Genomic DNA, 26,087 nt, shown 5'->3' on the forward strand with positions numbered 1-26,087 from the left:
TTATACTGTTTTAAAGGGCGTCCGAATACTTTCGCGAGTCAGTGTAGTCCTACAGTATGAAACACGAGCATAGTATTTTTGTGCTTTTGTGTATACCAAACGAGCTTCTTTCGGCAAGTGAAACGTTTGGGTTTTTGTCCAGCAATCGCGTAGTACAGTTCGAAAGAGCGTGTGCGACGCGACGCGACGCGACGGTAGCGCCTTCGGCAAGGTCCGCCGTGTACGCGCAACCCTCCTAACAGCGGTGTCGACGAGTGGTGGAGGGTCGTCAGACAGTGGGGCGGCGCGGCGGAACGGGAAACTCTTTCCGCGAAAGTGTCGGAGCGGATTGTCGGTGTCCATATGGAGGCAAACGAGGCGCCGTGTTAGGCAGCCCGGCCTGCACGGACGCTTAGGCTGTGGTCGTCGGTTAGGAAAAACCGTCGGTGTTGTCGGCGAAAGGCACGAACACGGGGTCCTCTGGCCGGTCACTACGAAGCCAGAGGGAGAGAGAGAGAGAGAGAGAGAGAGAGAGAGAGAGAGAGAGAGAGAGAGAAAGAAAGAAACAGATATTAAATCCGGTGAGTGGCGATGTTGGCCGAATCTATGGAAAAAGAGAGGAGGCTCGATACAGAGAGAAAACGCGAGTCGAGGGCGCACGGCTTTCTAAATGGGTCAACCCAACCCAGCAACCCGATGTGTGTGCACTCGGTTCCTCTTCGAGTCCGCTGCATGGCCTAGTTTCCCCGAGGGCGGCCGAGCGGGAAGGCACGCGACCTCCTCGTCGACGAGAACGACAACGGCGACGTGAACGGGAGTGCACGCGGCGGCGGCAGATCAGCGGCTGCATTAACCTTTAGCTTGCACCCTCTGTTCGTGGCCGTGCTCGTCGTCGACGTCGCCATCGTCGTCTCGCGGCCATCCGATCGAAGCTCCCCGTCGGAGGACAAAATAATAATGAGATCCGCGTCGTCGGGAACGCATTGATTGTCTCGCGATCCGAGCACGGACAGACCCGAAGAGGTGAGAGGAGGGTCGCGGTTGCATTCTCCTCTGGGAACCATCCTTCGTTGCAACGCGGATCAGCCGCCCGCACCGTGGATAATCCGTCCCGATGCATCTTGTTCTCTTCTCGTCATCTCTGTTGTTATTCCGTGAATCGCACGCGAGAAACCCCGACGTGGTGGGACCGCGGATACGTCCACGCGACCCTGAATTCAATTATCGATTCTTCGGGGAAAATACACTACGGTGCGTTCCCGATGCACCCGTGCGAGTCGCCTCGTTTTGGTCAGCTGGCCACCTCGTTGCGCTCTCCTCCGAAGGGTGCAAGCTGTGCACACAGTGCACCGTTCTTTCCTTTGCGGACTTTGTGTTGTGAGCTTTTTTAGCCATGTCGTGCGAACGATCGGTCTCTAATTGATCCTCCCCTATGCGAGAGAGGCTCTCGCCCTGCGAGGCACGGTTTCGTCTTGATTGGATTAGAGCGTTCCGGTGCATGTGGAAATCTAATAATGTGCATTTCCGTTCTCTATTATAGATAGGCGAGTGTTGATTGCACGCGAGAAAATGGCGGCCAGCAAACCACCTGAAATGAATTACACGTGCGAGATCTGCGGCCTCGAGGGCTTCAACGACGAGGAGATGAGGTCACACATGGTGTTCTATCATCTTCAAGGAGCCGCGAACTGCCCATTCTGCGACCTCGGCGAGATCTCGCCCACCGAAATGTTGGTGCACGTTAACAGTGCTCATTTGGATTACTTAACGCCAAGGTATAACCAATTCCGTTGCTCGTTTCGGCGAGTTTCGTTTCAGGTGGACTTTCGGCAACGCAATCTGGAATTTAAATTGTAATGATCACCTGGAAAATGGCGGCAAAGAAGTCTTAGATGTCGCTATCTTTGTGCCTTATGGGGCTGTTGTTATTCTTGACTGGAAATCCTCACCGGCAATAGTACCTTTTAAATAGTTCAATTTCTTACATAATGATAGACGAAAATTGAGTAAAGTTCCAGTACAAAATTACAAATATTTCTTAGATCTGTATCATTCAATATTTTCATTTAAAAACTTTAATTAAGTCCATCTGACCAAGACTCTGTTGTCACTATGATTATATTAGGAAGAAATTAATTCCGTTCAGTAAGCAAATAGTAAAATTTAGTTGTGACTATAAACGCGAGAATAAGAAGACTGTACTTTGTAAATATTATGATTTTTATTGTAATCTGACTAAAAGTATATAATTACATACTAACTGAAATTAAAGAAATGATAAACAGACAAGAACTGGAAGCAGAATATTCTTTAGATGTATCTGTGGTTGATAGAAAGTAATATTTTCAATTTCATCCATACACGTTTATACAAATTTTTAAATGTACATGGTTTAATGATACTTACTTTTATTGCAGCACCCCAGAGAATGACATGATGGCATTCATCGATGATGATTCATTGGTGGATGACCATAGGCATGACGAATGCCGTGGTCCTTCGCCATCCATGTCTCTACGTCCACCTCTTTTACAAAATGGTTGGGGCAGCTCATCTAGTCTACGCGTTAGGCCACAACCAGAACCATCAAAGTCGGAACCACATCATTCTAGTTCTAATGTGAATAATAACAATAACAATAACAACACTGGGAATGTCAATAATGGTATCAAGAAGTTTAATAAAATGTTATATGTTTTGTATCAAGGAATATGTGAAACGATCAAAGATTTTGTTCTAGTGGTAGAAGGTGCAGCTGGTCATGGTTCTCCCTTGCGCTCAGGCCTAAATCTGCAATTGCGTTCTCACGCTACACCAAAACTTCCAGTTCAAGAGTGCCCTATGTGCCCCTACAGTTCTGACAGTCCATTAAGGCTAGAAGAGCATATCAATCGGCAGCATTTTGATCTCACTTCACCATCCTTTCCACCTGAATCTCCACCGTCTCGAGACGGTGTATTCAACTGCCCTCTGTGCATCACTTCGTTCCCAAACTCTTCTGATCTTGAGCTACACGTTAATATAGAGCACAAAGACATTCTGAGGTATGCAAAAATCTAAACGTTTGTACCACCATCAACACTGAACCGTACTACAAAGTATATTTTCTTTACACAGCCCTGCAAATGGTGCAGCTTCGCAATCTGACTTGGCAACTGTTGGTAGTGACACTCCAGCGTGTCCAGTTTGTTTTAGTACTTCGTTTAAAACCAACGATGAGCTGACTGTGCACATCGAAGAGCACTTTAGCAAAAAAGGTACTCCGTCTCCTATAACTCCAGACTTGTCCACGGACAGGCTGTTGGCAAAGGACATGGAAAGGCGTGAGAAGGAAGTTAGAAAGTTGCGAGAACAACGTGAATTTGAACTGTTGAGAGCGCAGTATGGCATGGACAATCAGGGAAATTTTAGAGAACAAAGTGTCACTAATATGCAGCGGGCTGTGTATTCCGGTGAAATGACGATCGCTGATTATTATGAGAGGCAGAGTGAACTTAGAGTAGCCGAAAGTAGTGGTATCGACGACGGCAGCTCTTGCACACGTGGTAATAATATTTTCTATAAACATTATCGTGTCTTAATACCATAATATCTTATATATTCCTGTCCCAATATTCTATAGGACTCGTTTCAAAGATACGAGCCGTTAGTCAAGCATGTAGCAACGTGTTGAGCACCTGGATGTGTTCCACTGTAGATCATTATGCTACTACTTATGGAGACAAGGGCTGGGGATGCGGATATAGAAATCTACAAATGTTAATTTCATCGCTTTTACAACATACAGGGTATAACGAGTTAGTTTATAAAGCGTGGAGCTCTGGTCTGGGTAGCGGTAGTTCCACTAAAAACCCGCTCCGAAGTTCTATACCGTCTATCTCCAGACTTCAAAAGATGATCGAATTCGCTTGGGCTCAGGGTTTTGATACTCAAGGAGCGGAACAACTAGGCGGTAAACTGGTGAACACTAGGAAATGGATTGGTCCCACTGAAGTAGTTATATTGTTATCTAGCTTGAGAATAAAGTATGTATTTGAATTTCTATGATTCATTCTCAGTGTATATTTATTATATAATAATGTGTTTCAACGTGCAGATGCCAGCTGGTAGATTTTTATAGACCAACCAATGCTGACGGTGGACATCCAGAAATGTTTCATTGGGTTTTACAATATTTCCAGCGGTGTGATGATTTCAAACCACCTCTTTATCTACAACATCAAGGTAAATGTTCATACATTAGAAATAGCAGGAGAATTTTTTTGTATCGATTCTAAAATTTTTATTTTTCTTCCCAGGACATAGCAGAACAATAATAGGAGTAGAACAATTGAGAGATGGTTCAATAACAATGTTAGTACTCGATCCAAGCCATAGTCCAGCACAAATGGCACAGTTTAATAGTACAAGTAGCGCACTAGGTGCAATGCGTTTGGTCCGAAAATCGATCGCCGCGATGAAAGCGAGGCAGTATCAGGTCGTCGCAGTGACCGGTATCATGGAAACCGAATTAGAGTACCAAGTGAGAAAATATTTACCACGTTCCTTATACATTTAACTAATCGCACGTGCAGCCGATCGTATAAATAAAAGAACAATGTTTGAACGTTTTTCAGCAAAGCAAAGTATTACGTTTGATCCGCGTGCCCCAAGATAGGTGAGATTTGCTGACCCGAAAAGGAGTTAAATTTTGTGGAAAGATGATAGACTGCCTCAAACCAATTTTGTCCAGCATCCTTAAAGTTACGTGACCGCAATGTTCTAGGTTTTATCATTAAGAGAATTTGCTCCACTGTAGTAGTTGCAAAAATATTATTTAAATGATATATTCTTGCATCTCTTAGCCGTCAGAAATCGACTGGCTCCACGAATTGTGTATGTATAATCTAAGCCTGCGTCGCGGTTCAGAGTTTTGGAGCTGAATTACGAAATTGTGAAACAGAGAGAAAGAGAGAGAGAGAGAGAGAGAGAGAGAGAAGTCGCAAAAGTTGTAATTTCTAAAGAAACATGTGTGTCTAAATGTCGCGCGTATTGATCTTTTTCTTTTTAAGTCCACGCTCAGCTCTGGAAATACTATATTACGATGTGTGCTTGGGAAAAAGAAAAGAAAGTTTCAGTGACGGAGTATCTAACGGATAAAGTTAATTCGATCGCCATTTCTTGTCCACAATGTTCTGCTCAATTTTCGTCGCACCGAACGGGCTGTGCTAAGTTTTAGTCGACCAATCGTCCTATGCCAGTCGGTTGCATCAGCGAAAAAAGCCATGGCAGAGCTTGGGAAACAAGACTCTTTCGTAGCTGTGATGCTGTTATCGATTTTACGCTAATCAATCACCGATTATAAATATTTTTGAAGGCACTCCATAAGGTCGATACATTGCAGAAAGCAACATTGTCCGCGCTTACCTTCTCTCACCTGTAATCTACATTTTTAATAAACTCTGTTGTCAAAATGTTGTCAATTTTTAGTCAATGAAAACAAAGGAAATACCAATAATAAATAATGACGCGCACTACGATGAAAAACTTTTATAAATATCGTTACGAGCAAATGCCATTCTTTGAGATATATTTTCGTTATCTGTTGCTTTTTCATATTTCTGGGGTGTCTACAAGAATGGACAATGTATTTCTATATATATATACATATTAAATATATGTTTATCTATATATACATAAACACATACTTGCACAGTCTTCGTTACTATTACATTTCACTCACTCATACATAAAGTACAACTACTTTCATACTAATTATACATATTCTATTTAATTATTCAATTAATTTAAGGCTACCTGTACGTTAGCTTGTAAGTTTAATGCAATGCTGTGACCGAAGAAAAGAAGTAACTACAGTCCATTTACTTGTTACTTATTCATTTGAAAGAGTTGTAATTGAGTAAATTATTATTATGATTACTATCACTATTATATTTATTATATCTGATAAATTGTACTGATATATTATATATATCTAAGATCTATTTATTATAGTTAAAGATGTATTTGAGACCATTGAAAAGTTTGATGTTCTTCATTATAAAAATTTTATATTATGATTTCATAGTTCTAATAACTTATGCGTTAATCTGAAGAAAAATTTATCTTTCTGCTCAGTAGGACCAGATGCAATAATTACGACTGACAGCAAAGATATAAGATTATTAATGCCTGTATTGGATTTTGATGTATGCGGATTAAGAATGTGTTTATCGTTTTGGAGTGATCAGGCAAATCAAGCTGTGGAATTGTTGCGCAAGTGTAAAAAAAAAACAACTTCGTATTAACCACATGTCAAATTAAAATATATGCTTTGTTAGAATTCCCAAAGCATGACTGACTGCTCTATACCTCATTTTTTTACCATCAGAGTAGCTTTCCGCATTAAACTTCCTGGTTTGCATTATTCTACAAAAAATAAAACAATAAGCCACAGATTTGGTAGAAATTAAATACGGCATTTATTACATAAGAAAATATTCAGAGTGATATTTTCATTTCCATAAGTACTAAATTAATCACAGAGAGTAATCCTTAGCATTTATTATAATTTTCTAAAGTATGACTATTTACATAAACTTATATATTAAATCCCAAGGCTCGCATACAGGCTTTATGTGCTTCTATCAAATGCATACAATTCTCTTCGCCTTTAGTGATAATGCTGAAAAAGTAAAACGTTTAATGTTATAAAATATATAATAAACTAGAATAAAAGACGACAAGGTTAAATGATAAAATACATAAGAAAATCAATTATTTCGAAAATTTTAATATTGAATATTTATATAGGATTATCGTAAAAGATTTTCTTGTTATTATAATAACACGTCATGATGTAATATTCAAAAATGTTGAGATTGAAATCGGTCATGTACGTACCATTCGTCTCTGATTTTCTTTGTTTCAGGACAAGCACAACAAGGCTTCAGTGGTTTATCGGATTTTTCTGCATTCGTGGTTAATGCATTTATTTCAGCCGGCTTTTGACTAGTGTTACCCATTGTTATTCTATATAAGATTAATTTGTGTATAAAATACAGTAATAATATATCAGATTCACTCCAGTTCACATGTGTGCAAAAGCTGATATCGAAGATGAAACGAGACTTACCTCTAATTTTTGCTCAAGCGATAGTGCTGCACTAAGCGGACCAGGACCTAAACAGATAGGATACGAGAGCAGAGAGGAAATGAGAGTGGTCATGCTTGGGGTTTTAGTGTCCCCACTTTTTCAGTTACATCATCTTTAGCATGGAACAGAACCTACATCATCTTCAGTAGGAAACAGAACACGCTTCAAAGATGATGTAGGTTCTGATCCAGGCTTAGATGATGTAGGGTCTGATCCAGGCTAAAAATTAGGCTAGAGGGAAGCACTATATCGGGAACGCCGAAATCCTGGGCGTGAATACTCTCTGTTCCTCTCTGCTGTTAGCTACTGCACGGTAAGTTTCTGCTATCTTGTCGTCGTTGCAGGGTGTCGCTATCGTCGTCGGCTACGAACCCCGCGATTGGTGAAAACCTGGGCAGAGGGGTGTTCTAGGGAAATAAGTGGAAAAGCTCGACGGCTGCGAGGGAGTAGTGGTAAGGCACGAGAAGCGAGAGGGGTGCAACGAACTCTCTAGGCTCGGTTCGAGTCTACGGAGCGCGGAGTTGTGTTCGAATCATGGCGACACCCGAGCCCGTAGACCCAACCACCCTAGAGATTAAGACCCGTAGCATAGAACAGACACTACTCCCACTAGTCAAGCAGGTAAGACAATTAATCGGAAACCGGACAAAAAGACCGTTCTTGTGCTCTAATCAATTGGTCGTCTGTTTTATTTAAGCCGCTTACAGCCCTCCTAACCTTTCAACCCGCCGATAGGTTAAGGTTTTCCTACGACCCCGGCTTTCCTCGATACCCCGTTACGTTCTGTTGCACGACACTCGGCATCGCCTATACTACAAACGTGCTTCTGTATTCGTGTTCACGATCCTCGGTGTGCGTGTGGTGTTTGCACATGTGTCTCTGTACGTACCGTGAACCGGGTGCATGTATATATTTGTCAACGAGAGAGAGAGAGAGAGTGAGAAAGAGAGAAAGGGCGGGTGGGGGAGAGTACAAGAGGAGCTACGGCGAGGAAAGAGAAAAAGAGAGGGAGAAACGTGTACGACGAGGATAGACATGGATACATGCGAAAGGAGCGTGTACGCGAGGGATTAAGGGTTACTTTACAGAGGAGAATCATGTAGGATCAACTATTACATCGATATCGATTGGCATTGTAACGAAAAACGTTTTCATCAAGCCTCCGTGGTTTTCAGTAGTTTAGAGAGGAACCGCCGAGTTATTTGACAGTTCCCACGCCGGGCATGTGCTTTGTTTCATCGAGCGGCCGTAGCTGCCACGCGCCCAGACGGATATTTTCGTATTTCTCTGCTTTATCTCTATCTCTCTATCCTCCCTCTTTCTCGCTCCCCATTCGCGACATTTCTCTTTCTTTTCCCATACTTTATCTCAGCTATCGGTACGCATATGTGTGTACATGTATATGTCGCACTCTGTCCGATGTATAAGCATACGTGTATGTGTGTGTGTGTGTCATGTGTGCACACTTATATATTTTCCGCGGAAGTCACGTGACCAGCCTGTTTCGTGCTGCGGCGTCGATTTTCGTGCTTTTAGAAAGTTACCACGATTATTTGCTGTTGTGCAACCGTCGCGGAACACGTGCGCAACCAAATTGCGTGTGTACAGAAGCACACGCGAAAGCACGCGGGCGAATGTCAAGGGGCGACGAACGTAACAAACGTCAAAAATGTTTTAGTGCGAATAAACGCGTGCGAATTCGCCGCATTATCACGACCCCGCCACACTCGACAACAAACGTAATTCGCGGCGGTGCAATTAGGTAGCGTGCTTTAGCTTGCTAGCAAAAATTCATTTTCGACGAAATTATAATCGAGTTACTCTTTGGGCGTGTTTCTTTATATTGTTCATAATTTTCTAGGGATATGTAGAAACGTGAAAAATATTTCTGTGGTGCGTGTGCGAATTCGCCGCACTATTACAACTGGCCACGATACAAAATCGTTGCAAATTGTTGCATTCTTTAATTTGCAAATGAAAATTGATTTCTGACTAAGGAATAGTCGGATCAGTCACTGGGATATATTTTTTTATAACGTCTAGCATGGTTACAATGGCGGCGTGAAAAATTATGTTCATCAGAAGATTATATTACACGAATTTGCAAGATGTTGTACGGTGCCGTTGGCTCTGTTTACAAAGCTATCTGAGCAGAAAATTCGAATGATGTAAATATATTTACACTATAAATAGTGCCTGTTATGTTAAGCGGCGCACATTGTTTTGTGAGAAACTTCGCTCGTGTGATTAATGAAACGGCGCGCACGTGACGGCGCGCTTTGTTTCCTTTTTCTTAAACCAGAATTCTAATTTCGGAGTAGAATCACTGTCAAAAGCGATTTCGGTTCTTTTGAAGTCTCGTGGAATTATGAGAGTCGGCGATATATTCCGAATAAATTAATGTTTTATTTTCTGTTCCATTTTATTTTAGGAATCTCTTAATCTCAGTGTGTGACAATTATTATACAGGACATATAATCAGTTGCTTTGGATAGGTAACACGAGCAATTTCGAAAGTCGAAATTATTTTACGTTACGCTTTTCTATAATCTAAAAGAACATTAAGAAAATCAATTTCAGCAGAGATGCTAGGTTCGAGCACAATTTGTTAAATAGGAAATCAGAAGTAATTTCAGCAGTCTTTAATTAATATTCTCTTTTGTTTTAATGAGCAGAATTTTTCTATGCATTGACTTTTTATTGCGATTGTTTCTCATTTATTTGAATTTGTAGGAACAGATTGTAAGAATATCGTTAATAAGATAATGACATGTATATTTGCTGGAGTAGGGCAGTGTATGATTCTAATAAATATTAGTTTAAATATTTATACCAATTTATAGTATTATAAATTTGAATAATGTTTCTAGGTAGTGTTTAATATCGAGCATTGAGTTTGGACAGTGTTCAATTGACAAAGAAATCATTTGTATTATTGAACACGTGTTGCATCTATTTTTATTTCAGTATTGGGTACTTCAAAGTAGGTTGTACAGTCTATTTTGGGCGATCATACTGAAACATGATAATATCGGTCTTCTCTGAATAGGATCGCTAACTAGATATATCGACGTATGATCAAAACAAAATTGACCAAAAACGATATAACATTATCTTCTACACGGTGCTGACATATTTAAACAAATCCGCTTATTTTTGTCATTATTACTTGAATTTGTTAATAGGTTAGATTTCTAGAAAATAATGTAGGGTAATCAGAAAACACGTGCTTGAAAACTAATAGCGGTGGGAGGGTGTAGTTGGCTATTGAATTCTTAGAAAATATGGAACAACGCGGGAAGTAATATTTGCCCTAAGAACTTCTTAGAACAAGTATCGAAGCGCGAGTAAAACATCGAAGGGTTACTGCCCCTTTGATCGAATTAGAGGTAACCCGCTTCCTCCTTGAAGCTCGTTTCAAAGCAGACGTGTCTTTAAAGGAAACCCGAGTTGACGATCGCTTTTTATCTTTGTCATCCTAAGACTTGACTACTTTGTGTACGAAATAGTCTTCAAATACGGGGCTCGGCTTTCACAAAAGACATCGTTAGCGAGGGCAGAAGTGCAAACGAACAGGCTCGAGTGGATTCTCTGTATATCAGGACTCACTTAATTTAGTAATCAATGGCCCCGGTTCACAAGTACTTTCGATCCGAATATTTACACGTTTCATTAGCGATGCGACGGATTGGTCAATCATCGGACATTCTGAAAACAGAAATATAGGGTGAGGGACCCAATTACCGTGGGGGTACCAGTTACTGTGCCTTCATTAATTATACTTATTTTTAAAACATAATGGATATTAAAAAGGAGATATATAACTCTAGAGATATATCTCTTTTTAAATATTCACTATGCTTTAAAAATGCGTTTAATTAAGCACAGTAATTGGTACCTCCACAGTAATTAGGTCCCTTACCATATACCTTTTGAACTCTTATGTCAAAGGTTTCTTCGATATTTAATAATGTTGCATTTTACATCCGGCATGCAAGTTAATTCGTAGCTCTTTCTTCGCGAATTTGCTGATTAATTACAAACAACTAAAATGCATATTACTGTAGAAAATAACCTCCGTCACTCTCTATGCGCTCGCTCCATTTTATCAAGTGAATAGACCGCGGATCTTCGTGCAAAGTAACATGATCTTGCTAATTGTCAACAAAAATATGAAGAAAGTTTTGAAAACAAATTGAGAGTAGGTACTCAGTTATTCGACGTGAGGGATAATTGGGTATATTTTGATTATCTGCGTATTCTACGTACATTGATATTTATGAAGGATGTAAATGTTATGATTGTAGGATCTGGAAGGATAAAGTATTGACATTACCGAAGCGTGCGTCGTGTCCTTCACGTAGGAAAAAACGTAGGAACAAAGGAAACGTAAACAGCTTCGAAACGTAACAATGGAATCGTTTCCACTTATTGAAAATTCTGCACACGCTCGCGACGTAGCACACATAAATGCACAGCGCATTTCATATTCATGTATTCCTCCTATTCGTCCGATGTCAAATGTATTCATTCTGCGCGGAATGTCGTAAACAGCCTTAAATTCGAAAAATGCATTCGCAGATGCAACGTAACATCAATTCACCTTCAATATCGATCCCCTTATTGAACTTCAAAATCTACTAGGAACACGGAATACTAGCATCACGAAATAACATATTTTTATTGATCACAGTAACAATCTTAAGCCTAATCAACTTTTTCCCTTGAAATATCAGTTCTATAGATTTTACATCCTCAGTAATTATCTAAAATATGTTACGTGATAATGCAACATAACCTTGACAAACGTTTATATACCCGATAATCTTGTACGATGAAGTCTTCTGTAACTTTATTAGATTGACCTTGGAGTATCAAAACAAGAAACTCGAGACATCAAACACCCGTCATCCCGAATTAAAGTAAATTGTAGTCTGAGTGAAACTCTCTTGCAAGTTTGAATTCGTCGATTTCCTGCGTAATGACGTTTTCAAATTTGTGTTTAATAACATTATTTTTTTGTAACACGTCTCTTTGATCAAGGACGTGTTATAAAGTAATTGTATAGCAGTCGTGCACTAATTTTTTTAGGCATCTACAATTTTTAATACTTCTAACGTGATTAATATTAAGACTTCTATATTTATTATAAGTAAACTGCAGATTTACTGACTAGATCGAAAGTGAAAAACTACTGTTAACCGCTTTTTATTTCGAAATATAAAAATCGTTGTCCCCTCTTCTTCTTCTTCGTCCGAAATGCGACGAAAGCCGGTCGGTCAGGGACATATATCGGCCAGGAGATACTACTCTTTGATCCACGCGACCGAGGTCTCTCGAGCTTCTTGGCCCCTCGCGGGGTGTACCCCGTGGCAGTGGGGATAGTTCTGGGACTTTTATCGGCTAGGCATTTGGGACATATATAGAGTAAACACTATATTCTGTGCAGCTCTTTCATCGTGAAATGAATCCAGAGAATTTATATTTCGTTGAAAATTCCGCAGTTTCGTAAAGAGCACACCGCTCACAATTTACTGCACACTATTTCGAGATCGTTAAAAATGGTGGACGTGCCCGTGAAAGAGATAGAAGTAATTACTGTGCCGTGGCAGTGGGTCAAGCATAGTCGAACCCGATGGAACGATCAGCGCGAATGCGTCGCGGCGAAAATGATTTCGAAAGTCGAAAAAGGCCCGTGGCAAGGTAACGGAACCTTTGTGCCGTGTCAAGCGTCGGCAGGACGACGTTGGCGCACACGTACGTGCTCGCGAAAGAACGCGAAATTGTTATGTATTGGTTAAACCTCCTAGATAGAGAAAGCGCACGAGTGTCTGGTGCATGGCAGAGAAGGCGATCGTTACGAACTGCAGCCACTTGTTAGAGCCCTGTCTGGCCGCCCCCTAGCTTCCTCCTTCTTCCGCACCTCTCTTCTTTCTACTTTTTCCTTTTCCCTTTCCCGTCCTTTGCTCTCCCTGACAGAGACCTTCGACCTACACCTTTCGCGCAGACTTTTCCCTTGCACCACGGTTTTAGAGTGGCCGGGTTGCGGTCAATGTTTTATTGACCATCGGCCGGTCGATTTGTTGGTAGACCGCTATCGTTCCGTTTGCAGCCCGGTTTCTTCGACCTCACGCGTTCAATGTACTCGTTGTTTCGCACCGGTGACGTTGATCGATCAGCACATCGTCGTTGCCAGGCTTAATGATTTACCGCGGTGAATTAAACCGTCCACGCTATGGAATTAAATAATTTCACTTGTTAAGGCGGTGTTGCATGGCTCGGACTCTCCGTTCAGACTCGACTTTCCGGCTAGGAAAGCTGCTCGAAGTACAACATTTTCCAGACGGTTTTCGAATCGCAGTCGTTTCTCAAAGAATTACGGTAGTGCCTCGATGTGTGTATCATTAAAACAGTATTACACGAGCCAGGTTCCGCGAACCGTACTGGGAGAGATTGAACAAAGAACTTGCAGTGAAACAAAATTTTCATGACTTTGGTTTCAAATGCCTTCATGACTGAACCACAGCAATGCCTCGATATATGTGAAAAAGATGCGCACGCTATTTGTGAAAAGTTTCAGAAACTCGATCATCGAGAATTCTAACACGATAAGGGATTAAATGTATCGATGGAACAATACTAATCCAGTGTCCAAACTTTTCTGCCTTTTGTCAACGTATTTGTGACATTCTCCTGATTGAAACGACACGAAACACGATACCATTCGGAGCTCATTTACATGTTCCATTCACGGTACGCTAAAACCTCGATTATCCGAACCACTATAAAAAAATTCTTAATGACATCTATCAATTTACAAAAAGGTTTCAAGACCGGTAATTAATATCAGTTGGTATATCTTGTTAAACATGATTACCGCTAATTTAAGCAAATACAGTCAGTTTCCTCAAACACTTTAATTAATACTCGGTCCTACGTTCGACCTCACGGCCTGATATCATCGATGTGTTAAGATTAATGACTGTGGCCTACCCATCAACCGCTGTCACCCGTAAGTGCAAATTAGGCGCTAAACGAGCTGTCATGGCATTGACATAGATTTCCACTTATAAAATTTGTACGAGCCATTAAACCCATAAAACGATCGTGTATCATCGTTGGCGAAGCTATAATCTTCTTCCATTTATCTCTCGAGGAAATTCAAACACATCGTACCACTATAATATTTTTATTTTTATCTACGCTCATTTCCGGCTTAGAAATGGACGGAATTGCAAGATACGTATCCGGTAATTTGACGGGAAATATCTGCCGAAATGTCAAATAATGCTGTATTTTCGGAAGGATACTTTCCCGAAGATAGTCTAGAAACCACCGAAATAGACTGTAGTTTAATTTATGTGCATTCGAAACGTTTTCGGTATTTCGAGATTACGTAGAAATGAAATATTTTCGACAGCTCTGCGAGAGATGCTGTTTGAATATTTCCGCAAAACTGAATAACGAATGCACATGCTAAGTAGTTATAAAACGTTCGAGTCACGTGCTACTATGTTCGCGTCTCGTTTCCCACCGTTCTAGAATTAGTATATTTCCAGCTCGGTTTCAGCCGTTATCAATTTTAAAGAGCCTTTGTCTCGGTTACGCGCCACAAAAATTCTTGCCAAAAATACTCGAGTGTAGAAATGGAGGGAACCTTTTAGAAGATTGCTACAATTTTTATAGAGCGAATATATTCAACAAAAGACGCACACGTACAATTTTTTAATTAAATTAAGAGGTCGCCAATCAGTTTCCGCGTTTTATTCTTACTTTATTTAATTCATATTTGATGCACGACTTGAGCACAAAATGAGGAAAAACGTATTTCCTTGAAAAGGGTGATTCCTGAGATCATTTGAAGAAACTTTTCCCTTTGAGAAAATTTTCTCCGCGGCTTTGTTAAGGAGTTATTAACGAAAAACACGGACCAATCAGAACGCGGCTACGGCAGACGGACTCCGCCTCGACCAATGACGACGTCACGCTCTGCGGGACTTGCCGCCGTGCCGGAGTCTGTCTGCTTTCGTCGCGCCCTGATTGGTCCGTGTTTTTCGATAATAACGAAGTCGCGGAGAATATTTTCGCAAAGGAAAAAGTCACTTCAAATGACCTCAGGAATCATCCATTTCAAGGAAATGCAACATTTTCGGAATACCCCGTATACATTCTTGCAATTAACACTAAACCTACCAAGCACTAACAGTATCTGATAAATATTGCCATATAAAAATGGCAACTCTGCATTTATTGAGATTGTCCGTTATTCTCAATATAATATATGCTTGGCCAAGGAAATTTATTCCACTATTTTCCATAAATGAATTTTTATAGTTTCAATAATTGTAACGTATAAAACCGGTCATTTTGACCGTGGTAGGTTTAGTGTTAAATTAGGAGGACTCCAATGACTTATTTCATTATCGTTTGTTTAATTTGTATTTAACGCGCGTCCTGAGCATACGATTAAATTAGGAGGTTCCTAATGAACGTTCGTGTTTCACTATTATTGTTTGCTGTGTAATTAATAGACGTCTCGAGTCCAGAGCGAAATGTTTCAACGAAAAAAAAAAGAAGCCTCTGTAGAAAAGTCCAAGCGATGACGACAGCCATGACGGCGACACGCTCGTAAACCAGCAATATCTACTGAGAATTCCTCGAGTGGCGCACTTGAACACTTCAATTAACCTCGATCTTCGACCTAACCCCACACTGATCCATTACTGGCATGTTACGATCGCTGACTATGGCATCAGACTTCCGCAGTGTCTGTCCTCGGCTATAAATGGGAAACTGAGACCGATATATGTGGCTTCGAAGTGTCAAATTGTCCCCAAATATTTCGCATTTTCTCCCAAAATCATGCACGCTTCGGTTTATACAATGTAGCATTCGTTTTTACATTAGATTTTTCTTCTTGGATTTTTAAAACCTGAACCTTTTAGTCTTCAGCGAATATGTAGTCGGTTATGTTACACTTGCAAGTAATTTTTATTTCTGTTTTGAAAAATATAAAGATTGATTAGAAACTGAATTGTAGAAGTTTTATCATTTGTCAAAATTTTAAGGAATTGTGAACTACACGATTCGTAATGTTGAATACTAGTTTCGTCGAATCCTTGATTTATTGATCGCTGCAATAGGAGGACATTTCTTTTCGAATTTGCCTATATAAATGTAATTCCACATAAATTTTCGCTTCCTCAAATTTTAAATTTCTTTAAATTTGTCTATATAAATGCAAATCCACATTTTTTCACAGTCTACTTGTCATGCAACTGGGGCAAGATCGATTTCTCGTAAAAAAAAAAAATAGATCGAAAATGTAAAATCAAAATTTTATGTCGAACCGAAGAAAGTGGATTTTAAAATTTTTTCCACACATCCATTCCCTCGAACACGAGCACATGTTATATTACTATATCTGATTTATTTTTTCTCGCAAAAAGAAATCTGTCCGGTTTTAGTCAGTCTGTTTCTACAAAAATTTCCAAAAAAATTGCACGGCAATCATTTCGGCCTCTGATTTAAAGTTAACTCTTGTAAAGCCATTTCTGCATCATGGAGAATAGTATAAATATGAAAAATTTTCCAATGAACATTTAGTGTCGCTTTAATGTTGCACGCCAGTGTATCATGATTGATTTCAAATTAAATGTGATAAGCTAGGGCTGGAAGGTTAATTTTTTCCTGGGACGTGACTCGACGTAATTTCGATCGTTCAGCCGTTACTATGACTGTGAGACCCGAAAGATAGAACTTTTCCTGACAAGTGTGCGCAGCGAACTGTAATCTACGACCCCGAAATGCTCCCGGCCTTAAGATTCCCGGCAAAGTCACTAAAACTCAGACTCTCCAGGAATTTTAAGTCGATGGGTGAGCGTTATTAAAGGATCCCGACGAAGTTGTTTCGAACCTGGGAAATTGTGTGGATCTTTATCCGTAAACGCTGAAAACTTGACTGTCGATTGACCGATAATGCTAATAGCCGTTTGTCGGTAATCATTGCCACGTCTGTTGTTCTTGGGAACCCACTTGTAAAACTTTGAACAGTCTTTTATCCATAGACCAGAGCTGTTTAGCGTCTGCCCGTACGGGCAGCGTTTTTCTTGCCTTGGACGTATACAAAACCAGTGTCAGATGAGGGGAGGGAGCACGAATTGAGGGGAAACAGTTACCCTCTCTCTGCAAGTACCGCAGTATACACGGCAGAGGCAGAACGTGTCACGTGACCGGTTCGCGGCGAAAGCGTGGGGAGAGTAGCTCGATAGAAAGGGAAATTAGAGTGGGGGAACAAGTCTTGAACTGGCGACACTGCACAGAGCGGCGGGCAGGAAGCCACGCCCCTACGGACAAGGCCGCGTGTACTATGCGTGACTCAGAAGAAGTCTCGTGAAAGGATTGCGGAGCTGATTGGTCCGAATGGAAGGGGCACGCCTCGAGAATAGCCCTTCTTTTATACTGATTATTTAGGTTTAGAAGAATAAATACCATATTATCCCGTGCGGTCAAATTGACCGGCCGCGGTAGGTAGGGCAGGCTACATACATTTCTTGGGGGAAAAAAAAATAAAACGAGAAATAAATACTGAAAAAGACATTGTATACATACTTTAAGAAAAGTCATGAAGATAAATAGCGATGTACGAAATTGTACGCAGAAGTTCGAAAAGGTCAATTTGACCGGCCGTGGTAGGTTTAGTGTTAGAGCGATCACCAACATTGGTACTATGCGAGCGTCAATGGTGGGGATAGACGGAGCGAGAGTTCTTGTGAGGCACGGACAGTATTTGTCACACGCATTGTCGCAGCTACGTGGAAAGCTTCGGCTGTGCTATGGTCTACCCCCACTCCGCTAAGTCATTTGCTTGTATCTGTGCCTAGAATCGCCAGATCAAGACTTGTTCCCCCACTCTAATTTCCCCTTCTACCGCGCTATTCCCCACGCTTGCGTCGCCGGTCCGGTCACGTGACGTGTTTCAGTACTGGTAAAGAGAGGCTAACTTTTTCCCCTAATTCGTGCTCCCTCCCCTCATTCGGCAACACTGCCCATGCCCATGTCCAATAGACGCGTGACTTAATAGGCTGTGGATTTTATGAAGAATAAAAATGTCTGCATTAATTGAAAAATGCAGGACCTACATCGATTCAGGTATCAATTGAAGCCTTCCCCGATTTTCATTAGCATTTTCCCGCGGTTTCATTAGGCTAGTTTTCAACACTTTGCGAGTGTTTCGAAGACGGTTGTCTCGTTTGAGGATGTTCGACGAGGTTCCAGGATAATTGTGCGAATGTTCTGTCATCTTCGCAACCGAATGTTACTTTCGACAAATTACATAAAGGGCAGAATTTATAGAATAGGTAGTTACCGGATATTGAATTACACGTCATTTCATTAGGATGCCTCCGAGCAGTTTGCGTCTTTGTCGCATTCATGCCGCATCGTACGAATTAACTTCGATGACGTGTTTCGTCGTTACGATGAGAGGATCGCCCACAGACCTTTCATCAGTCCCCGCAGGCGTTGTAATTAGATGAAAATCTATTTTGAAGCTAATTAGACTAAAAGTGAAGTTTCCTTTAACGAAACAAACGTATTTCAAAAAGCATACGGTCAATGTATGCAGCTAAATTCGTGATTGTGTTAGCAACTTATCTCACTCCAGTGTTATTGTCTTATTCAATGAACAATGCTTTCGCTTTCGAATGTGTAATTAATGATTTATACGATTGTTAAGAAGGTAATCAATTGCAATTGTCATAAAATGGAAACAGTAATAATTATTACTATTACTACTGCTACATTAGTATTATTGAATTATTACTTTTTGTTGTTAATTACTTTAATCAAAAACTAACGGCACTATAAAGATAATTAAAGTATAACCAAAGATATCTATAATGAAAAAATAAGGGGTGAAATATGTTAAATGGTACTTAAGATTATGACATTTATATCTGTCTTAAAAAATCAGGTTAATGTTTAAAATATTTGTTTAAATAACAAAGCAATAAAGCAATAACAAGCAATAACTTTTGTTTACTGTAACTTAATAAAAAGTTTCCTACATGTTGATAGGATGTTGTAATGGGCACGATTTGATTCACTGCATAGCTATTTAAAGAGGGGAAATAAACGTCGAAGATTTTGAAACCATTATTCCCAAGAGGGATATTTCCCTTCTAAGTACAATGTGGATTTAATACGTCCCGCTTTTGAAGTTCTATGCACACTGATGTCAGCAAATAGCCTGAATGTAATATATGCAACGAAGATATTCTTCGATTACATAGAGGGTAAATATGTCAGGAGCTATCGAACAAACTAATATTGACCGCCGATCTATCCAACGACACCGGAACCTGGATCGATCCACCTTCAGGTAACTTCAGTCAAAACGGGTTCTCGTACGCGACAATTTTCACTGCGGTTGAAAAATTAATATCCTCCTTTACGAAATCGGTACCTTTTTGGGGGGAATTATTACGAAACCGGTACCTTTTTTGGTGGACATTATTGAATATTACATTAATATAATTTTTCTTAGTATTAACACGGTGCTTACGTTAAGGTTGACCAGGACATTATTAGTTTTTAGGTGTGAGTTGTTCGGACTTCGTCAGGACATATTCCATCGTTGTGTTCTCAACGGCAATTAACTTATCATGAAATCTCACGCAATGTCAGGGCGTAGATTTATGAGTTTGTTTCTCTCGAGTTAACACATTAGCTATCAGATGTGCATATCTAAAAAGCTTTTTCAATTCTAAAATTAACGACCGAGAGGCTATTAATAATTTAATATTTTTAGCTTTTGTATTTGTACACTAAGCATTTTGTTGCTTTTACAAGTTTAATATAATCACGAGAATTTGGTTTTCTAATTTATTCAAAAGCAAAAATTGATATTTAGATTTTATATGAAAAAGAAGAAATATGTTATTAGTTAAATATTACCATTTTTCTGTAAATATAGCAGTTAACAAATTATCGAATTTTTTAATATTTTAAAAATAGGGGCTATCCTGAATCGGATAAATCAACTCGAAATCCGAAGATAAATGCAATTTTTCATACTCGTCGTGACTGCGGTATTTTTAAATATATGACAAAATAACGAGTTCAAGAAAGCGCATTTATCGAAATTATTCATAACGTTACCAGAGATAATTCCGGATCATGCGAGTGTATTTCCCACGAATATATATCACCCTTATTTGCTTTATCTCAAATGTGGTCTCCACCGCAGTGGTCGTGCTCCTTCGTGCACCGATTTGTCTGCTATCTCTGCCCTTTGTGAAATTCCATTTCTGCTGAAATTTGTCGCAACTTCTGTAGAGTCGACCTGAATTTATTGAACCATCAAAATTTAAGAAATGCTCGCCACGTCGAATACCGATTTCTGTTTCCATTTCCATTGCTACACTAAATCTGAACATTATTTGCAGATATTCTCCGTAACGATATAAATTTCTCGACAACGAAAAAATTACATGGCCCTAAATACATTTTTCAATGTTTCAAAATTAATCCTATTCCAGAATGATGCAATTTCAAAATTAATTCTATTCCAAAATGTTGTAGTATCGACGCACTAAAATTAAATTTGAAAATACTGTACAAATTACAAGAAATTGTTTACAATAACGAAGAATTTCAATAATTTCTCCATTGAATCGACATAATTTATAATTTACTTTACCCTGAATGATAAAAACAGATGAAAACCGGTTTCTGCCAAATTAAATTTAAAAAAAAATGGCGACAACGTGTTATATACACTGGATAAAATATTTAAAGGTTCCCAGTGACAAAAAATATTTGAACACTTGTTGATCTCCGAACTGTTATCATTTCGCAAAAAAAAAATCGCACAGCAATAAACTTAGGCTCATTTCGAAGCTTAAAGCCTCTACCTTCACAGTCCATCGAGTTTTGAGGAATCGTCGTAAAGGGAAAGTTGTAGTCATTAAATCTGTGATAAATTCAGCCACGGAAAAATTTTCGGTTTATAGCCATTTTGAAAAGACATGTCAAACGAAAATGAACGATGTTATATAAAGGTGGAGTCCTCGAGCTTTCATGCGAGCTTCAGCTTATTCCCATGCAGTTCTTTTGTACGGTATTATAACAGTCTAAATATCGAAAATTTTTCGAAATTTGGAATGTGTTCAAGTACTTCTTGGAGCCACCGTATTCTCGATGTTTCAAGGACACTTATCTGCAAATCATGCTGCAGAGTACATACTAACGTCACTCGTTCAAATTATTCGCGTGTGCAATCCTGTTCACTGGTAAATATTCATACAACGATCATTAAAACAAACTTTATGTTTATGAAGTGCTGTTCCAACCTAGTCTGCGTATATATAAAACTAAAAATTGTGTATCACACTATAGCAGACATATTAACAGAGAATTGGAGAATATGGTTGCAACAATTTAACCAATTACCGGATCAAACCGGCTAAGAGGCAAGGGGATTAAAAAATTTCAATCGTCGATGATACTCTCTGTCGCAAAACACTTTAAACGGTCCACGATAACGCGACAATTACATTGAAAGCTTTGTAATATGCTTCGCCGAGCCCATTAATCCATTAACAGCAAACCCGGAAAATTTCAATTTGGAACGCGAGCTAACTCTCTCTTTCGATTCCCCTCGGAAACGGTTTTATTGTATTCTATGTTCACAACAGCGTACTCCATAAATTGCTCATATCTGCGAGCTCTGCGCGGCGAGCAGCATAATCGGTTGCTGTATTTTCTACCGCATCTTAAGTGGATGACACATAAAAATTTCATGACGCCCGGATTCCGAGCGATCCGGATTCCGTGAAAGCTTCGGGAAAAGGGCCTGGGAAAAGTGTGAAAGCGTTGAGTCGCATTTCCTGTCGGTATCAGACCGAATATGCGGCTCTTTTCACGAGGCAATGTCTATCTCGCAGTGGCGATCAAAATGTTCACACCCAGTCGCGAAATTATCAAGATAAGGCGGGCAAAAATCCACTTGAAAAGCATCCGCAACCAGTTGCATAAAGCGCAGCCCGAAACAGCATCCGCGTGCAAAAGTAAACCGAAAGTCTCGAAGATATTCTCTTGTAGGCTAAGGGACCCAATTACTGTGGGAGTGCCAATTACTGTTTCTACATCAATTATACTTACTTGTAAAGCATAACGGATATTAAAGAAAGAGATATTAAAGTTTTTCATTGAAACCACAGTACAGTGATTTCTCTATATATGTCGCAAACGCCTGGATGATAAACGTCGCGGTATTATAATAATTATAAGTAATTGAGTCATTTACCCTAGGCATTGATTATGCAAGAAATTAACAATTTGCCTACCGGAAGCCAAAGCTATTTACTGAGATAGTAAATTTTCGTCTAAATCTACAAATAGTTATACATATTATTAAGGGTGACACATTAAATAATTACAGAGTATGTATACAGAGTATCCAAAAATTTATTTCCTTGAGTATTTCCTTGAGAGAGGAGAATCCTGAGGTCATTTGAAATAACTTTTTCCTTTACGAAAATGTTCTCCGTGGCTTTGTTAAGGAGTTATTAACGAAAAATAGCCAACCAACCAGAGCGCGGCTACAACGGACGGACTCCGGCTCGGCCAATGCCAACGCCACGCTCAGGGAGACCTGTCGTTAAGGCGGAGCCCGTCCGCTGTAGCTACACTCTGATTGGTCTGTGTTTTTCGCGAATAACTCCTTATCAAAGCCGCGGAGAACATTTTCGCAAAGGAAGAAGTTACTTCAAATGATCTCAGAAATCAGCTTTTTCAAGGAAAACATTTTTGGGACACCCTATACAATTAATAATTTTCATGTAAATAAGAATTTCAGAAGATGTTATTTCATTATATGCATCCATATAATTCACTAGGTTATGAACGAAATTCCTGTTGTTTTTGGACAACTCTTTCACAATGTCTCGACTGTTCTCTGGTGTTAAAAATACTATGAGAAAATTGCTAGTAAGAAAAATTTTAATTGTACACGAGGTAGAGGACATCAGTTTTTGAGTGATGCTGTGTCCAGCTTTTATTTTTTAGATCAGCTTATATAAAATTGGTCGTATCGTATTTAACACAGATCAAGCTTGTTTTTAATCTGCTGAAAGGATCTGCGAAAAACACGCACTGGGATTTTCCATTGTCTTTCAATCCGATTACAAACGTGCAAATTTTTACGGAATTTGTAGGTCCAGTATTATTCGATGCTTGTTGTTCGGGAAATGGTAGTTACAAAACTAAAAATCTAATTAAAACATTTATAAAAACCTTGTTTAATATTTTGTGTCGCAACAATTTAAATTACTGTAATGCGATCGAATTTTTGTAAGATAATGAGATAGTGAGTCAAATTGGAAGAATTAAATTGTATTGCAAACGCAAAACTGTAAATCTAAAATCTGCAGTCTAAAGATCGCTTTCGTGATCGCAGGTGTTCCATTTTAGAATTTTTATTTGTTTCTCTGTGTATGTATATAGAATTTTGCTGTACTGTCAGTCCTAAATGACATTTTGTAAATTGAAGGGCATTAATCGCTAAATAATTTTTGTGTTTGAAGGCTTCTATTGCAAATTATAACAAAGTCACGTAAAAAAAAAACGCGAAAATTTCGAGGATTGATTGCACTCTCTTAGGGTAATTTTCCTCCGAAAAAGTTGTTCCCTGCATACTTCATTATGCTCTACCCACACGACAAGTTTCATTAAATTGGAATTTTCAGGCTGAGTGACTTTCCTTGTAAAAGAAGAAGTATTATCGTAGACTGTAGGTTTTATAGTTTTGCTATAATTTTTTAATAAAGCATTTATAGGTTTCCGGTGGAATGAAATTTTAGTTGTATTTTGACCCACGAGAGGACGAAGTTTGTATGGAACTTGATCCACTCCCATCGTGTTACTCAAATTTGTTCAGTGCCATTTATTTAAAAAAACACAGCTTGCATCGCTCATGGTCTAGGATGCTTCACAGAATTGCTTTATTGGCGGATGACGCGGATATTTGTCCTTCAATATATCTGACGTCAAAAATTCCAATTAAATTTTATTCTATACGTATATAGCTATAGCTTGTCCTACAGTCAGCAAACAAAAAAAAAAAAGACCAAATGTTTGACTTTACTTAGACAATTACCGCAACTTTTGACAATTAAATAATAAGCATATAGTTTTGTCTATGAGTGAAACGATAAAATAATTATTTATTAACCTACTTTAACCTTCTTTTACTTATTAACCTTCTTTTTTAATCCGGACAGCCAGTTGCGAAAATCTCGTTTATAGTTTTCGAATGCTATATCTGTTTGTGCTACTGTATGATGAGCTCTGTCTAACATAATTATTGCATATTTCTGTTCAACAGAGATATCACGTTTATAATTTATATTAAATATAACGTATTTCCTTATGAAGCATGAAAAGGGATAGAATCACAGAAAAGTTACACCACTCCGGAATCTCATGTTACGTTTTCTAACTTTGAATTACGAGAGCCGTAAAATTAATTTGATTTTCTGTGGGCAAGTACAAAACCATGGTTTTCGCATAGTGCGGCCAGCAGCGAACTCGAGTCCATTTTAACCCAGAGTTACAAACATTCCAATTAAATTTTCATTTGTTAGCAGCCAGTTTCAAAACAATAGCAATATTTGTTACTAGCAGTTCAAAGCGATAACAATGATTATCAATGGCCAGTTGAAAATAATATTGCTTTGTCATTTAGCTACATTTATAGACTAATTATAAGATGAACGTCCATTTCAAAGAATTTCAAAAATATGTAAAAAGAATTTCCGCATAACAATTTGAATGGATTCATGACTGTTATGAAATCGTTAAAATTGTCCATCTCGCGCGGGCTAAAGTAAAAACGATCGATTTGATTGAAGCTGGAAAAACCAGATTTTTCCCTTTGAAAACGATCAGCGAGTCTCGCACAACCTCAAAAACAACTTCAAATAAAAAGTCTGATCTGTCAGCACGCGCGCTCGCGCTTTAACGTCTTTTGTCTTTGATATTTTCATCCGTTCGGGCGAAGATATTTAGCTGCTCTATTTCCCGTGACTGTGCTGTTCCGCTGTTCATGTTTTCTAAAAAAATATTCGTTCGACGGCTGAAGAGCGTCTCCGATAGAAATGCGAGCATACTCGCGACGTCTCACAATTGTCTGGAATTCGCTTTATTATATCGGCCGAAGAAAGGTCCACGGTGGGAGGCTGTCGATCGAACTTCGCAGAAGCACGAATCGTTTAGGTCGATCCTACGTAGGTTGGAAATGTACAGGGTGGACAACATAACGCGATCGTTTCGAGTACTTGATCGGTTTTTGGTGACGTGAACAAATTTTTGAACCTTTCAATCGAACCAGTAATGTACCATCAAATATTGTTAGAATTGCGTGCTGGATCTTAACAATGGCTTCTTATGGCAGCAGCGACCAGGAAATTAAATGGCGATTTGCGAATATTAATTTCAAGACATGCAGCTTAAGTGTTCGTTCATTGGACTGGCTACTCTAAGTCGTTTTTGATTGGTCTTCTCTTCAGCTGCTATGCCATGATGATCAAAATCTGCACTCCCATTTAACACTAATCGTGCCGAGCACAAAAGATACATGTTGTCTTATAAAAATTACAAAATGGAATTTATTTAAGCATCTCGCAATTTTTATAATATCCGCTCAAACGAAGAAATTTACTTAATAATTAAGCAGCTTTGCAATTTTAATGAAATGGAAAATGTGAAACCGATCGTTTTACCGGTCGTGGTACAGTTAGGGTAAAAATACAGTGAATTCTCGATATATGTCAACAACATGGGTCTTGTCAGTTATGTTTGAGCCGTGTTATGTTTACCCCTCACGGGGATACCCCGCGGCAGTGGGGAAAATTCCACGACGTTTATCATCCAGGCGTTGGCGACATATATGGAGAAATCACTGTACATC

The 26,087-nt window shown here is 39.3% G+C and overlaps 3 protein-coding genes and 1 long non-coding RNA gene across 5 annotated transcripts in view; 2 read left to right on the forward strand and 2 right to left on the reverse strand.

The window, feature by feature from the left end:
* The window catches only part of LOC143354886 (uncharacterized), a 199,089-nt gene that overhangs the window by 80,511 nt on the left and 92,491 nt on the right, over nucleotides 1-26,087 (reverse strand). The window lies entirely within an intron of this gene.
* On the forward strand, nucleotides 266-6,213 carry LOC143354579 (zinc finger-containing ubiquitin peptidase 1). Its single transcript, XM_076788832.1, has 9 exons — nucleotides 266-560; nucleotides 1,520-1,754; nucleotides 2,397-2,644; nucleotides 2,720-3,023; nucleotides 3,097-3,524; nucleotides 3,602-4,004; nucleotides 4,076-4,203; nucleotides 4,278-4,501; nucleotides 4,596-6,213. The coding sequence occupies exons 2-9, from the start codon at nucleotides 1,549-1,551 to the stop codon at nucleotides 4,638-4,640; spliced, it is 1,986 nt and encodes a 661-aa protein (XP_076644947.1). The 5' UTR covers nucleotides 266-560; nucleotides 1,520-1,548; the 3' UTR covers nucleotides 4,641-6,213.
* Cox17 (Cytochrome c oxidase copper chaperone COX17) lies at nucleotides 6,494-7,065 on the reverse strand. The gene is made up of 2 exons (XM_076789243.1): nucleotides 6,862-7,065; nucleotides 6,494-6,643 (listed from the first exon to the last, which is right to left on the reverse strand). The coding sequence occupies exons 1-2, from the start codon at nucleotides 6,981-6,983 to the stop codon at nucleotides 6,559-6,561; spliced, it is 207 nt and encodes a 68-aa protein (XP_076645358.1). The 5' UTR covers nucleotides 6,984-7,065; the 3' UTR covers nucleotides 6,494-6,558.
* The window catches only part of Alpha-catr (alpha-catenin related), a 119,679-nt gene continuing 101,138 nt past the window's right edge, over nucleotides 7,547-26,087 (forward strand). For both annotated transcript variants that reach the window (XM_076788791.1, XM_076788769.1), the window contains exon 1: nucleotides 7,547-7,735. In XM_076788791.1, the coding sequence (XP_076644906.1) occupies nucleotides 7,649-7,735 (87 nt within the window). In that variant the 5' untranslated portion in view covers nucleotides 7,547-7,648. The remainder of the gene's footprint in view (nucleotides 7,736-26,087) is intronic.

This window comes from Halictus rubicundus, chromosome 1, assembly GCF_050948215.1.
Source record: "Halictus rubicundus isolate RS-2024b chromosome 1, iyHalRubi1_principal, whole genome shotgun sequence".
In the NCBI taxonomy this organism is placed as follows: domain Eukaryota; kingdom Metazoa; phylum Arthropoda; class Insecta; order Hymenoptera; family Halictidae; genus Halictus; species Halictus rubicundus.